General features: G+C 45.1%; 1 protein-coding gene across 2 annotated transcripts in view; it reads left to right on the forward strand.

The window, feature by feature from the left end:
* Positions 1–16238, forward strand: part of LOC105495385 (T-box transcription factor 5) — a 55246-nt gene that overhangs the window by 12439 nt on the left and 26569 nt on the right. For both annotated transcript variants that reach the window (XM_011764855.2, XM_011764847.3), the window contains exons 6-7: positions 1174–1326; positions 11127–11218. In XM_011764855.2, the coding sequence (XP_011763157.2) occupies positions 1174–1326; positions 11127–11218 (245 nt within the window). The remainder of the gene's footprint in view (positions 1–1173; positions 1327–11126; positions 11219–16238) is intronic.

Below are 16238 nucleotides of genomic sequence, written 5' to 3' on the forward strand. Positions count from 1 at the left end.
CAACCTCCGCAGCTCCCGGGAAAAGGCAGGCTAGATTTTCAGGCTGTTAAACGCGGCAATTCGCACGTTCGGTGGGGATGTATCAGAGCGTTTTGGTAAATATTAGCGTTAAGAGCCTCCCGGGAGCATCCAAATCCAGTTCATCAGAACAACAAACCCGGTTTTATTGGTGAGGATGCTCATCTGTGACTAGCCCTGGCTCCAGCAAGAACACGCAGCCTGGAAGTCCTCCTCCTCCTTCTCTTCCTAACGATAACGGTGGTTGTAAAAATAACAGCACAACTACAGCAGTTAGGACCCCTCTTGTCCCTGGGAGCACCCCTAAATATGGGGAAGATAGGAAGTAGAAAGAGAATATTCCTGAAAAAGCAGATGTAGCCGTTCTGTTTGGGGTCAAGAGTGGAGATAATTCTGGTTATGGATCCTGAAACGTGATAAAGCTGGAGAAAGGGAGTTTTCAAGCCCCTTCTTTGAGGGGTGTTGGGGGTGCTTCCTCCCCACACCTTATGAGCTGACGTCCTTGGAGGGCAGATCACCTGCGCCCCCCCAAATATCTTCTCTTTTCACTAACTCTGCTTTGCTTGTTCTCCAAACAAAGGCCTCAGATTTGAGGTCTGATCACCCACCCTAAGCCTCAGAAAAAGGCTGTGCCGCGAACTGGTGACTTTTTTGTTTTATACATTTCAGTTTTCCAAACACTTGGTATCTTCTCTTGCATCCCTTAGAGATTTGGGGAGTGGGGGTTATTTGCAGGTTTGTTGTTTGTTTGTCCCCATGCCCTCACACCACCCGTCAATCCAAAAGTGCCGTTCAGGCTTCCCTCCAGACGTGGATTCCTCGATCCAGACTTGCTCAGCTCCCGTTGGGGGTGGGAAGTGCCCTATGCAGGGAGTTAATTTATTAAGCAAACTTTATTAAGAATTCTGATTTACTGCTCTGTGTGCCTTGGGTAGATTCCTGGAATATTACCCTGGCTTTTTCAGTTGGAAATTGTTATTTTTGAAATGTTTCTTTTTAATGAAATCCCTGGCCCCTTTTCAAAACAGAAGAAAAATACCTATTTTTCGAGAGCCGATATAACACGGCGAATTTAGAGGGTGGGGAGCAGGGTTTTATCTGGAGACAAAGGGAGTTTTGATTTTCTTACAATCTCATTTTCTTTATTATTTTTAGATTATTCTAAATTCCATGCACAAATACCAGCCCAGATTACACATCGTGAAAGCGGATGAAAATAATGGATTTGGCTCAAAAAACACAGCGTTCTGCACTCATGTCTTTCCTGAGACAGCGTTTATAGCAGTGACTTCCTACCAGAACCACAAGGTAAGCCCGAAGCCCGAAGCCCGGGAACCGGTGCCTGGGGCCATCTGCTCTTTCTTTTGCATGAATCTGCAAGGGTTTCCTGCTGGAACTTTGCTCCTCTGAATGGCAGCAGTCACCAACTTCGACCCCAGGATGCTGGCGTGGGGACAAAGCTGCAGCCTAAGAGTTTCAGCTGTTTTTAGTATATCCACGGGCTTGGCATGACAGTCACAACCACATGTATGCACCCACACCTGTTAGAAACAAACTTGTCAAACCATAGATGGGCCACACACTCAAATGCCACAAGAAGGCATCCCACTGACCTTATGAAATGCCTAGTGGGAAGAAAGGTTGCTTATTGCATGGCTCTGGAGCTGCCGTTTCATTTCTGGGGCCATCATTTCTGCTGGGGTCAGTTTTCTCCTCTCCGCCTTTTTAATCTTTTTCCCTCCAAGACAAGGTCTCACTCTGTCACCCAGACTGGAGTGCAGTGGCACAATTATGGCTCACTGCAGCCTTGACTTCCCAGGCTCAAGAGATCCTCCTGCTCAGCCTCCAGAGTAACTGGGACTATAGGCACACACCATCATTATGCCCAGTCAATTTTTAACTTTTGTTTTTTGTAAAGACAGGGTCTCGCTAGGTTGCCAGGACTGGTCTTGAACTCCTGGTCTCAAGCGATCCTCCCACATTGGTCTTCCAAATTGTTGGTATTACAGGCATGAGCCACTGCACCCAACTTTGCCACTCAACTGACAACAGTGCAGGTGGCAAAGTTGCTGGGATCCTTAGGATTGGACTTTCCTGATGCTTCCCTAATTGTTTCAGAAATCACTGACTCCAGACCACATTCTTGAGCAAGGTTTGCCTTGTTAAAATGAAAACAGAGCAACCTGCGCCGCCAGCAGCTTGGGATAACATTCCCAGGACTTAGACAAGAGCCTGCAGAACCACAGCTTGGTGAGGGGAAGGCACACCTGAATTGCTTGGGAGAAGGTGGCTGCAGTTTGGTGTCGGGGCGGGATGCTGCCGGATGGATTGTGTGAAAGTCAGACCCGGTGAGGTTCAAAATCCAGGCACTGGTTTCGGCATTTCAAAGCTTGACAACAACTTTGGAGCAGGCTGCCTATAGTGGCAGGTTGGAGGGTAGGGGGAGGATCTTCTCTTTTTCCTTAGGAGAAAGCTTGTCTCTGCTTGTCAGGATTCACCTCTGTTCCTTAGATACCCAAGTGCTTGTGGATTCGTTTTATTGTGGGTGGCAGGAGGGATTTAATGTTTCCTAAGCCTTGTTATGAAAATATCTAAAATCTGGAGAGGCAAACAATAGGTGCTGGGGGAGGGGCACCTGCCCTCATGGGGTTGTAGACTGTTAGGAGTATTAAGCAGTGATTTGGGCTTAGAAGGCTGTGGGAGGGCAAGGTGGGAGGGGGGTCCATATGGGATCTTTGAGGGCAGGTCACCTAGATGGATTTGGGGATGGTGCGCCCCCACCCCCCAATACCTCCTTCATAGTTCCTGTCCCCACCAGCAAGGCTGGAGTGGAGGGGGAACTGCAGGAGCTGGGAACCGGACAGGAGAGGCCAGAAAAGGGTGAGAGGTAGGCTTAGCACCCCAAATCCTCCCATCACCCCTCGAAGTTCATTCCAGTGCAGGCTGGCTTGGCAGAGAATGCCCCAACTGAGGCTGGGACTGTTCCAAAATGCTGTGGGTAATGTCCAAATCCAGATTGTCTGTGAACTGGTCAAGCTGTGATAGACAGTCTTTCCAGGCCACAAGGCCTGTCTGGGAACCCAGGTCGAGAGAGAGTTTCCCGCCCTTGCAAAGAAAACTCATTCCCCTCAACACACCATTCCTTTTTAAATGGGTAGGAGGATTTTTCTGAGTATCCTTCCACTTGTTGAACCAGCAAGAGCAAAACTGAGGGTCGAATGCCCTGAAAGATGTAAAACTATTTCAGGCCAATCTGAGTCTGGCTGCTTGAAACCTGTTTCCCTCAATGGTTGCTGTAAACCTGTGTTTAGCTTTGTGGTGATGGTCCCAGGAAAAAAAAAATAGCAATAAGGAAACTCAATTCTTCCTATATATGTATATACTTACATGCTCTCAAACCAGACAGGGGTCCAAAAATATATCATATCTTTCCCCTGTCTACCCCAAGAAAGCTCAGGTTCATACAGGAGAACAGGAAGGGGTAGACATATTAAAATGGCTTGCTTAAAAAGCCATCTGAGTGCTCAGGTCCTTTGGAAGAAACACCCTAAATTCTGTGTGCTTATGCTTATGGTCTTAAGACTCATCAGGTGTGGATAGATGTGGGAAAACTCGCTCCCTCTCTCCTTCTCTCTGTTGACAGGCTTATTGAGGCATAATTGTCATCCAATAAACTGCCATATTTGAAATAGACAATTAGATAAGCTTCTTGTGTATATATATATGTATACCTGTGAAACTGTCACTGCAACCATTTGTGAATATGCCCAATACCCTTTACATTTCTATTTAAAAAATGTCTTCCCAATGCACATATTTAGTGATTGATGTGCATGAATGCCTGCCTGCCCAATGGGGTATGTATGTGTGAATTTTTTTTTTAGCACAATGTAGGGAATCATGTGTCTAAGAATGTGTGTCTTCAAATATGCATTTGGATATATGTGTATTTGATGGCCACACTAAGGGTTCACACACAATAATTGCTTTTCTTTTCTGTATTGATTGAGTCAGGGAGCCCAGTTGAGCTGTGCATAAAGGTCTGTTTAGCCAGCCTGACAGATTCCTTGACATCCGGGAGAGAAATTTCATGGAAGACAACCTTCTGTTTCCCTCCCCCACTTCTTACTTTAGAGCACCAAAGACACCTATTTTCTTTTTCAGGAGCAAATCCAAAACTGTGCACTTTCCCAGTCAAGTGCAGGGCCCCTGCAAACATTTCCCACATGGATATATGATGTGTGATTTAAATAAGCGGGCCAGGGTTGCATGTGATTTGTGGACTCAGTCTTGCTACTTTATTGTCCCACCTGGACCGGGTGTTGAGACTTCTGACTTCATGGGTAGAAGCCAGCTGAGCTCACCATCGCATAGGGTTAAGGTGGATGACTGTGGAGGCTGACTGCTTTGGTTCAAACCTATTTGACTTTGGGCAAATGATTTAACTCCATTTCCGCACCTGTAAAATGGGGATAATAAGAGAACTCACCTCATAGGGTTGTTGTGAGGATTCAATGAGATAATTCCCGGCAAGCGTGTCATGCGGGACCTGGCAGAGAGCTAGCGCAGAGCATTAGTAATGATTGATGAGACCCTTGATTAACTAGTTAGCTGATCAGTTTATTAACAGGGCAATTCCATCCGAAACACAGACTTCAGAAAACTCTTTGCTTACTCATTCTAACTTCCTGGCTAGTTTAGAATCTGAAAGACTGGGAATTTAAATAAGTTCTTATTCCTGTGGTTGAAAAACAACTGCAAATATTAGTCTTTGTGGTTTAGTTGGCTCATTCCCTGATCATGTCATCAATTCAAGGACTATTTGTCTAGCGTTTTGCCTTGGATAAATGAGCAGGGAAAGAAAAGCAATGCATGTGATTAAATTGCCAAGACAATTTGGAAAACTAAGGGCCACCGTTTTTACGGTCAAAGGGCACATTGCCTTCAGAATGATCTTTCTCTCCTTGGATGTAGGTACCAGGTGGAGATAGGTATGCTACAGGGTTCATTTCTTAGGCTGCAATCACATACCCATATACCACAGGGCCCCTAATGACGAGACACATTTCCTCAGCCCAGCTGTGATCTCGGACTGGATTTGGGACTTATTTCCCCAGGTGGTTGACAGCTTGAAAAAGATATTTAAAAACTCAAATCTTCCCCAGCGACGTTCATTCTGTGAAACACGTTTTTGTAAAGTTTTCACTGCAGTTGTCAGCAGCTCCCAGAGCAATCCCTAGAAATATTTAGGTGTTAAAAAACGTCACGTGGGCATTTCATTTCCCTGTTCTTGCAACAATGGCTGTGTATGCAAGCAATGTCTATCCCCAGATATTAACTTAACTTTGCATTTTCCTCCTGCTTAAATCATTGTGTAAGGAGTCTATATTTATGAGGTATGAGCTTTCTGGTCGGGACCAGGAAATGAACCCTTAATAGAGAGACATAATTAAGATTTTTGGTCCTCGTGAGGGTTTTAAAATTTTTTTTCAAAAGCAAGAATTCACAACAATTATTCTCATTAATTTTTACAACCTCTGTCTCAGTTGGAGCTGGTATTTATGTTTGTTTTTCCCCCACTCCCAAATCTCTCCCGGATATCCGGTTTTATGTTGATTTTGAAGGGAGTACATTTGCATGGTGAATAGAAGAAAGTTTTACTGAAGTCTTTTGGTGGAACTGGAAAATCCAGGTGTATCAGTTTGTGTGTCCACGATCTAACACACAGCATATTAGGAAGGGAATTTAATAAACATGGCTGTAGTATGTGAGTGGACAGATATTTTGACCTGCAGATAATGTATGTTGTATGTTGACATTTCTCAAGGGTAATTCTTAGGTCATATAGGCATCTATAATCAGTTTCCAAAAGAAGTTACACGTAAAGATCAACATACCTAAGTGAATATATAAGAAATGTGCTTGTCCTGTGCAATCATATTTTTGCAAGCTATGATGGTAAGCACAAGATTAGGAATAGCCAATCTGTTTGAGGTGTAAGGAATGGATTTGAGCAAAAGGTTTTTGCTGATAACATAAAATTCCCCCTTTTCTTCTTTCCTTGGGGCAATTTTTTGTTCTGAGTTCTCGGTGGACATCATGGACTGAGCACTAATTCTGATGCTCAGATCCTCGCTAAATGCTGGTGTCACAGCCTCACCATCTTTGACATTTACTTCTGAGACTGGGATGGGGCAGGGTGGGGGGTGGGAGGAAAAGATGTCCTTCATCCACTTTTAAATGACCTATTTCTCCTTAACTTTTTGCAAGTCCATTAAAAGATGATTTATGGTCAACTGGGTGAAATTTCATTGTGATAAAGCCTGCGTGAGAAAGAAAATCCCATTAGGTGTTGGGTGTTTAGACTCTTAAAATACAAGTGAATGCAGGAGTACACATCTTAAGATGACTTTCCAAAAGGATTTTATAGATTTTTCTACTCATTCAGAAGAGTCAAGAAAAAATCTGAGGCCAATCTGCTCACACCTGTAATCCCAGCATTTTGGCAGGTCGAGGCGGGTGGCTCATTTGAGGCCAGGAGTTCAAGAGCAGCCTGGCCAACATGGTGAAACCCTGTCTGTACTGAAATACAAAAATTAGCCAGGTGTGGTGGTGTGCGCCTGTAATCTCAGCTACTGGGAAGGCTGAGGCAGGAGAATCACTTGAACCCAGGAGGCAGAGGTTGCAGTGAGCCGAGATCGCACCACTGCACTCCAGCCTGGGCGACAGAGTGAGACTCTGTTTCAAAAAATAAAGAATAAATAAATAAATAATCTGAAAGCTAAAGGAATAGACACAGTTAAACAAAAATGGGCTGGGTGTGGTGGCTCACACCTGTAATCCTAACAATTTGGGAGGCCAAGGCTAGAGGATTGCTTGAGCCCAGGAGTTCAAGACCAGCCTGGGCAACATAGTGAGACTCTGTCTTTCTGAAAACCCAAATAAAAAAAAAAGGTTGGGGGAGGGAGAATGTGTACACACACACACACACACACACACACACACACACACACACACGGTTACTTTAAAAATATTTTAAAATAGACTTTAGGGTAGCCATAGCAGCTCATGCCTATAATCTCAGCACTTTGGAAGGCCAAGGCGGGAGGATCACTCGAGCTTGGGAGGTCAGTGCTGTAGTGAGCTACGATCACTCCGCTGCACTCCAGTCTGGGTAACAGAGTGAGACCCTGTCTCTAAATAAATAAATAAATAAATAAATAAATAAATAAATACTTGGCTCAGCTGGGCATGGTAGCTCCTGCCTGTAATCCCAACAGTTTCGGAGGCCGAGGCAGGCAGATCACCTGAGATCAGGAGTTTGAGACCATCCTGGCCAACATGGTGAAACCCCTTCTCTACTAAAAATACAAAATTAGTCAGGCGTGGTGGTAGGCATATGTAATCCCAACTACTTGGGAGGCTGAGACAAGAGAATCGCTTGAATCCAGGAGGCGGAGGTCTCAGTGAGCCGAGATTGTGCCACTGTACTCCAGCCTGAGTGACAGAGTGAGACTCCATTTAAAAAAAAACAAAAACAAGCAACAAACAAACAAACAAACAAACAAAAAAAAAAAACAAAGAAAACCTGGCTGGGCACAGTGGCTCGGCCTGTAATCCCTGTACTTTGGGAGGCCGAAGCAGAAGGATTGCTTGAGCTCAGGAGTTCCCGACCAGCCTGGACAACATGGCAAAACCTCATCTCAACTGAAACTAAAAATAAAAATAAAAAAAATTAGCCCAGCATGGTGGTGCATGCCTGTGGTCCCAGCTGCTTGGGATACTGAGGCAGGAAGATTGCATGAGCCCAGGAGTTTGAGGCTGCAGTGAGCTATGTTTGCACTCCAGCACTCCAGCCTGGGTGTTAGATTGAGGCCCCATATCCAAACAAAACAGCAAAACAAAAATGCTTCATTTTTTAGAGCAGTTTCAGGTTCATAGCAAAGTTGTGCAGAACATACCAAGATTTCCCCTATAGCTTCTCCCCATCACATGCACGGCCTCCCCCACCATGGACATCCTGCATCAGAGTGGAACATTTGTTGCAGTTGATGAGCCTACATTGACACATCATCATCACCCAGAGTGCATAGTGCACATTAGAGCCCACTCTTGATGTTGTACCTTCCATGGGTTTGGACAAATGCATAATGACATGTATCCTCCTTTATAGTATTATAGGGAGTAGTTTCACAACCCTAAAAATCCTCTGGGCTCTGCCTATTCATCCCTCCCTCTTTCCAACCTGTGGCAACCACTGACCTTTTAACTGACTCCACAGTTTTGCCTTTTCTAGAATGTTGTATAGTTGGAATCATATATCTTAAAATATTAATTGTATGTTTGTGTTTATGGTGAATACACATGGGTACACATACATACAATAATTTTACTTTCAATATAGAGTCTTGGGGTTAGAGGTAAACCTTGTAGGTCATCTCTTCCAGAAAGCAGAACAGACAAGAATTCCTCCTCTCTTCAAATGAAGAAATTAGAGGGTACATTGATTTATCAAGCATAGTTTCTTAAATCTGTAACTATACTACTGGGATAGACTCTAGATGACTTTTAGGGATACTCGAATATGATGAAATCACAGAGAAACTTTCTCCCTTCCCTTCCCTTCCCTTCCCTTCCCTTCCCTTCCCTTCCCTTCCCTTCCCTTCCCTTCCCTTCCCTTCCCTTCCCTTCCCTTCCCTTCCCTTCCCTTCCCTTCCCTTCCCTTCCCTTCCCTTCCCTTCCCTTCCCTTCCCTTCCCTTCCCTTCCCTTCCCTTCCCTTCCCTTCCCTTCCCTTCCCTTCCCTTCCCTTCCCTTCCCTTCCCTTCCCTTCCCTTCCCTTCCCTTCCCTTCCCTTCCCTTCCCTTCCCTTCCCTTCCCTTCCCTTCCCTTCCCTTCCCTTCCCTTCCCTTCCCTTCCCTTCCCTTCCCTTCCCTTCCCTTCCCTTCCCTTCCCTTCCCTTCCCTTCCCTTCCCTTCCCTTCCCTTCCCTTCCCTTCCCTTCCCTTCCCTTCCCTTCCCTTCCCTTCCCTTCCCTTCCCTTCCCTTCCCTTCCCTTCCCTTCCCTTCCCTTCCCTTCCCTTCCCTTCCCTTCCCTTCCCTTCCCTTCCCTTCCCTTCCCTTCCCTTCCCTTCCCTTCCCTTCCCTTCCCTTCCCTTCCCTTCCCTTCCCTTCCTTCCCTTCCCTTCCCTTCCCTTCCCTTCCCTTCCCTTCCCTTCCCTTCCCTTCCCTTCCCTTCCCTTCCCTTCCCTTCCCTTCCCTTCCCTTCCCTTCCCTTCCCTTCCCTTCCCTTCCCTTCCCTTCCCTTCCCTTCCCTTCCCTTCCCTTCCCTTCCCTTCCCTTCCCTTCCCTTCCCTTCCCTTCCCTTCCCTTCCCTTCCCTTCCCTTCCCTTCCCTTCCCTTCCCTTCCCTTCCCTTCCCTTCCCTTCCCTTCCCTTCCCTTCCCTTCCCTTCCCTTCCCTTCCCTTCCCTTCCCTTCCCTTCCCTTCCCTTCCCTTCCCTTCCCTTCCCTTCCCTTCCCTTCCCTTCCCTTCCCTTCCCTTCCCTTCCCTTCCCTTCCCTTCCTTTCCTTTCTTTTTGAGATGGCGTTTTGCTCTGTTGCCTAAGCTGGAGTACAGTGGTGTGATCTCGGCTCACTGCAACCTCTGCCTCCTGGGTTCCAGTGATTCACCTGCCTTAGCCTCTGGAGTAGTTGGGATTACAGGAGCCTGCCACAATGCCTAGCTATTTATTTGTTTGTTTGTATTTTTTGTAGAGATGGGGTTTCACCATGTTGGCCAGGCTGGTCTTGAACTTCTGACCTCAAGTTATCCACCCACCTTGGCTTCCCAAAGTGCTGGGATTACAGGCATGAGCCACCATGCCTGGCTGAAAGTTGTTCTTTTTAAAATTATCTTTCTAGTATTCTATTAGAGAGGGAGTCTCAGTTCAGTACTGGTTTGTGTTAACTACTCTGAAAGTGTCTAATTCCCACTTGCAACAAAGAGAAGGCAAGCTTTGGGTATGAGTAGAGACAATTTCATATGTTTGTTTTCTTCTTATTGAATAGCAAGTGATTCTAGTTTGTCATACAAAGAACTGACATCATATTTGTGTGAAATAAATGTCAATTAAAAGTGGTTTGACTTAAATAAAAATATTAAGCCAGTGTACAGACACTGTATAGATATGGCAATGATAGTGAAAGAAAACTCTGAATGACCGAAGTTTGAGTCATGCTGCTCTCATGTATATAGCATGATTCTCTATGCTCTCTATGAAAATTCAGTTCACATGCAATTTTTTAGGAAATACTTCTAGCAAACTCCATATGGATGCATTCTGTCACCTGGGTCTGCTACTGTACATTCACACTAATATAATGTGTTGATGGATTAAATTAAAGTTCTGGGCCTGGAACCAAAATGTGTGAAAAGACCCTGTTCTGTAACTACGCCTTGTATGTTGCAACACAGATTTCCAAGATAGAACCCTCTCTTCTTTGCTTTGGACATTAAAGAGCTTTGGTGCTGTTCAGTAGCTATTATATATGTTATCATTATACATATTGGTGCTTATTTCATTAGACACCATTTTCCACCAGAGCTAGCAAACGCTATCTGCAAAACTATGAAATGAACATGAAAAGAGGCATAATAGAATTTTTGAATGCAATAATCAAGACATGTTTTCTGCAGAAACACACGATGGAGTCAACCCTTCCAAATGGAGGTTACCACGCTGCCGGATGTGCAACAGTCATGTCAGCATGCACAGCTTTCCAAAGGGGAGGGGGTACTGAGTATTGAGGCCTAGATGGTGTTTAAAACACAAAATGCAAGATTGGAAGAAAAAAAAAAGAACCCGGCTGGAATGATGCAGAGTATGACTCCAATTAATGGGCAAACCAAATCCAGGTGTTTTTCCCCTTTTAAAAGTGGTCCAATGGAGGACATTTTTCAAAGCCTCCACTTGAATGAAGTGGTGGGTCCCGTTGACGTGACTGGCTTAATTTGCTTCTTTCGGTTGCCAGAGGCTGCATTTCCATGACATTTATTATTAGCTCATGTCCCGAGGTGGTCTTGCAGCAATCAAGTGAAAACCAGCTTGCTCTCTCTCCCTCTTTCCTTCAGATCACGCAATTAAAGATCGAGAATAATCCCTTTGCCAAAGGATTTCGGGGCAGTGATGACATGGAGCTGCACAGAATGTCAAGAATGCAAAGGTAGGAAAGTGGATTCCTCAACTTTCTCCTCCACACATACCCCTCAAATTACCCAGGTAAGCCAGCAGCAACCCAGCACCTCCCTCCACCAGCCTTCCTGCCCACAGAATGCCAGGCACAGAGAAATGGGGAGAATGAGCCCCCTCTGTCCTATTTTTTGCTAACCCTCACATGTGGTTGGCACCATTGGGCAACCTGGAGAATACATTTTCTAGTGGAGAGAAGGTACAAAGAGTTTGGCATTCTCCATTCTCCCAGGGAACAGAAGGTACAGCTTTCTCTTCTTTCTCTGCTGTCTCTCTCCCTGTAGGGAAACCCTTTCTCTTTTTCTTCCCATAAGTCACAGCCGATGAATGCTTTTTTTTTTTTGGCAACAGCTCTTGGTAAATGAAAGAGAAGTTAATGACTTGATTTCCTGAGGGTGAAATACAGACAAACTTGACACCATGTGGTGTCCAGGGCACTGGAGGATTGGAAGCTGGTGCTAAAAATTGCTCGGTATTTTTACATATCCTGTGGTCATAGTTGCTGATATGATGAATAGAACGGGCTGTAGCAAATGTACATAGTGGGAATTTGGTCTGATTTGAAAGGATTGTACAAGCATTGCCAATTTTGTGGAACATTCTCTCTACCTCTTGATGTGCTTCCAAAATAACTTACCATATGGCAAGCAAATTAGAAATACATCTTGATCCCTCTGACCAAGAAGGTTTGTGTGTGTGTGTTGTGTGTGTGTGTGTGTGTGTGTGTGTAGTGTTTTCTCTTTTTTCTGTTTGGTGGGTTTAGTGTTTCAAAACAAAATGAGATCATTTCGGATGTTTTCCTTATCCTTTCTGGAAGACATGGAAAGGGAGAGTCAGGCAGATAGATATATTCATTCAAAGAAAGATAAGAGACCTATAAGAACAGAAAGGGAGAAAGACCTTAGATCTACGGTTTTAATATTAGGTTTAGAAATACACGCAATGGAAAAATTGTTTTTAGATAGTGGGCTTATCAGGTCAAATTTTGCGTGCTTTTTAAAAAATAATGCTAGCCCACGTGGCATGTTCCTGTAGCCCCAGCTACTCAGAAGGCTGAGGCAGGAGGATCTCTTGAACCCAGGAATTCGAGGCTGCAGTGAGCTATGATCACACTACTGCACTGCAGTCAGGACAACATAGCAAGACCCTGTCTCCAAATATTAAAAAAAAAACAAAAAACCAGACAATGACCGTGTTTCCAAACATTAAAGAAAACAAGAAGTGTGGTACATGTGTGCACATGTTCCTGTTTTCATAAATTGGTTTCCTATGGATGCCTGTTTGTATAAATTGGTTTCCTTCAAGATCGTGGACTCACAAGGTACTTTTTGTGGCTAAAATAGGCAAGTTCTGAGTTCGCTATTTAAAATTTATTTTTGGTTTTAAGCATCTACATTTTGAAATTGGGTCACAGGGTCAGTGGAAAAGATGACAACAAATATTGTGTTTTAGCTGAGAGAGGTTCAATTATTCATGACCCTGGGCTCAGAGTGCCAACTTTTTGTTCCTATCCCATTCTGATGGTGATTTGCCATTAAGATAGCTTGGTCATTGCCAAACAGAGTCACCTCTCAGACCTACAGGCCAAGTTCCTGCTGTGCAGGTGGGAGCTGAAGGGAAATCGCCTTTCCAGCCTGCAGTCAAAGGGTTTCATCATCTCTCACTGCTTCCCTCCTTTTTACAAGGTCAAGAGCAGGGGGTGAATAATAGATTTAAGGTGTCTTGAATCATCCCTTCAAACTTTACCAGTTACCATGTCCTACTGATCATACCTTCTAGCATAACTCAGAATTCAGCCCTCTTCTGCCAGTATGCTAACTCTAGCCGCCACCAGCCTCCTAACTGATTGAGACCTAAATTCAGTCCTTGTCTCCTCCAGGGACTTTCTTTAGGCAGCCACCATAGAGATCTTTGTAAAACACAAATCAGGCAAGGTCTCTTTGCAGTGGAGAACATGTCCAAGCCCCCTGTTGCCCTTGGTATAAGGTTTGGACTCTTGCCTGGTTGGCCATGCCCTTCCCATGTGGCCTGGCCACCCCTCCTAGGTTTGTCCTTCACCAGTGTCCCCCTAATATGTGTCAATCATGCTAAAGGAAAGGCTTCAAACTTGTGTTCTTTCCTTTATTTTTGGCCCTTCGAACACACATTTGGTCTGCGTCAAACCCTTTCCCCTCCTTCTCACCAGGCCATCTCTGGGTCTCCTTGTAGAACCATCACTGGGTCTCCTTGTAGCTTTTCCTTCCTCCAAGAAGCTTTCCCTGGCCACAGACTGTGTGGTCAGCCCATGTCTCCCACCAGGACCCCTCCTGGGAATCAGCCACTCAAACTTTACCAGTTGCCCTCCAGGCTTTTCTGTGTCCAACTCAGGCCTGGAACTTTGGAAGCTGATTGGACGGATGACAGCCGGCCATGAAAGGAGAGACAGGTGGGCACGTGTAGGTATGTGAGAGCTCAGATGTCAGTCATTAAGGGAGTCTTTCCTAAAGCTTTTTTTTTTTTTTTTTTTTGAGATAGGATCTCACTCTGTTGCTCAGGCTCGAGTGCAGTGGCATGATCTCAGCTCACTGCAGCCCCGACATCCACAGGCTCAGGTGATCCTTCCACCTCCCAAGAACCTAGGACTGCAGGCATGTGCTGCCGTGCCCAGCTAAATTTGTTTGTTTTTATTTTATTATTATTAGTTTTGTGCGACGGAGTCTCCCTCTGTCACCCAGGCTGGAGTGCAGTGGCATGATCTCCCCTCACTGCAACCTTGGCCTCCTGGGTTCAAGCGATTCTCCTCCCTCAGCTTCCTGAATAGCTGGGATTACAGGCGTTTGCCACCATGCCTGGCTAATTTTTGTGTTTTAGTAGAGACGGGGTTTCACTGTGTTGGCCAGGCTGGTCTCGAACTCCAGACCTCAGGCAATCCACCCACCTCGGCCTCCTAAAGTGCTGGAATTACAGGCATGAGCCACCATGTCTGGCCTAAATTTGTATTTTTTGTAGAGACAAGGTTTCACCACGCTGCCCAGGCTGGCCTAGAACCCCTGGACTCAAGTGATCTTCCTGCCTCAGCCTCCCAAAGTGCTGGGATTACAGACATTATCCACAGCCCCTGGCCAACTCTCCTAAAGTTCTAAACACATGTTCATTTTGTTTGTTTACTTACTTCTTGATTGATTGATTGATTGATATTGAGACAGGGCCTCGCTCTGTTGCCCAGGCTGGAGGGCAGCGGTTCGATCACGGCTCACTGCAGCCTCAACCTTCTAGGCTTAAGTGATCCTCTGCTTCAGCCTCCCAAGGAGCTGGGTATCCAGGCACATGCCACCACATCCAGCTAATTTTTGTATTTTTTGTAGAGGTAGGATCTCCCCAGGTTGCCCAGGCTGGTCACACAGCTGTTTATATATTTAGGCAGATGACTCCTCTTTGGCCTGCATTGGCTGTCCTAACCATCCGTCAAGGTATTGCAGATCGCTTGAGGCCTGGACTAGGTGTCCTTAATGGGTAGGAACTTTGCAGATGGAATGGAGGGAAGGTTTGGCTAGTCATCAGTAGAAAGCCAGTAATTGACGCGTTGAGTCAAACCACTCAGCCTAAGAGCCATGTATGTCTTTGTGGCCATGTTAGGAGTTGCCCCAGAAACCAGAGGGCTGAACTAACCACTGATGGGTTGGGGGAGTAGACAAGGTCATTGGCCAACGTCTCTGGACATGTCCTTGGGGAAGGAGAAAGAGTGAAGAAGAGTGGTTCCAACAGAGGGCTTTGGAGTCAGACAAACCTGGGGTCAATTCTTGCTCTGCATTTATCAGTATGTGCCCTGGAGTACGTGATTTAACCTCATGGAACCTCAGTATTCTCATCTGCAGAAGGGGCATAGATAAGTATAGCCTATACTTTCTAGAGTTCCTGTAAAAATTATATGAGCAAAGGCCTACAGAGTGCTTGATTCCTAGTCTAATATTCAGTAAAATTTAACTAATTTGGGGGAAAACTCCCCACTGCTCCCAATTTTGCCCTTGTTCAGAATTTATTTTGGGTCATTTTCCCACCCCCCAGGTTGTAGTCAGTAGTGGCAAGTGGGGAATATGATTCTCCAGAGTCAGCCTTGATAACAGCCAGGCAGGAATGGCAGGATCACTGCTAATCTTGTAATCCTGTTTCCTGTCCCCTACACACCCGGTGACAGCTGGCTATGGGAGAAAAGCAGGAGGGATGAAATTTCCTCTAATTCCAACAATTGGAAGAAGGGAGTGAGGTGGGGTTACAGATAATTAAGCATTACCTTGCAGTTATTCCACAGAAATAACTTTTGGATTCGCTTGGCAAATGTCTGGCCGTTCCCGCCTCTAGCTCTTGGCCCAATTCCCTGTGTTTGGAAAACGCAGATGATGTCTTCATTATTTTCCAACATTTTTTAATGGTTTCTAGTTACAGGAGCAATCACTGCTTATTATAAAAATTTGGGAGCTATGGAAAAGCACAAGGCATAAAGTCTTTGAAACATCCTGTCTCAAGCAGACCAATTAAAGGGTGTGCCAGTGTTATTTAGACAGGTTAATCAATCTGTGGCTTAAAAAAATATATAATCCTAAAAACTAATATTTCCCCAAATTTCAGTACCCTTAGATTGGTGACAAAGGATTTTTTAAAATAAAAACTATTTATTTATTTATGTAGGACAGGGTCTTTCCCTATTACCCAGGCTGGCATTCAGTGGCACAATCATAGCTCACTGCAGCCTCGAACTCCTGAGCTCCAGCAATCCTCCTGCCTTAGTGTCAGAAGTAGCTGGACTACAGGTGCATACAACCATGTCCAGCGATGGAATCTCACTATGTTGCCCAGGTTGGTTTCAAACTCCTCGTCTCAAGCAGTCCTCATGTCTTGGCCTTCTAAAGCACGGGAATTACAGGTTTTAGATGGTGCACAGACCCATGGACACATCAGGCCTGTGATTTCATAGATGTTATTGCTCAGAATGAGACTGAGTTATAGGAAAGGAAGAA

Source organism: Macaca nemestrina, chromosome 10 (genome assembly GCF_043159975.1).
Source record: "Macaca nemestrina isolate mMacNem1 chromosome 10, mMacNem.hap1, whole genome shotgun sequence".
NCBI lineage: Eukaryota > Metazoa > Chordata > Mammalia > Primates > Cercopithecidae > Macaca > Macaca nemestrina.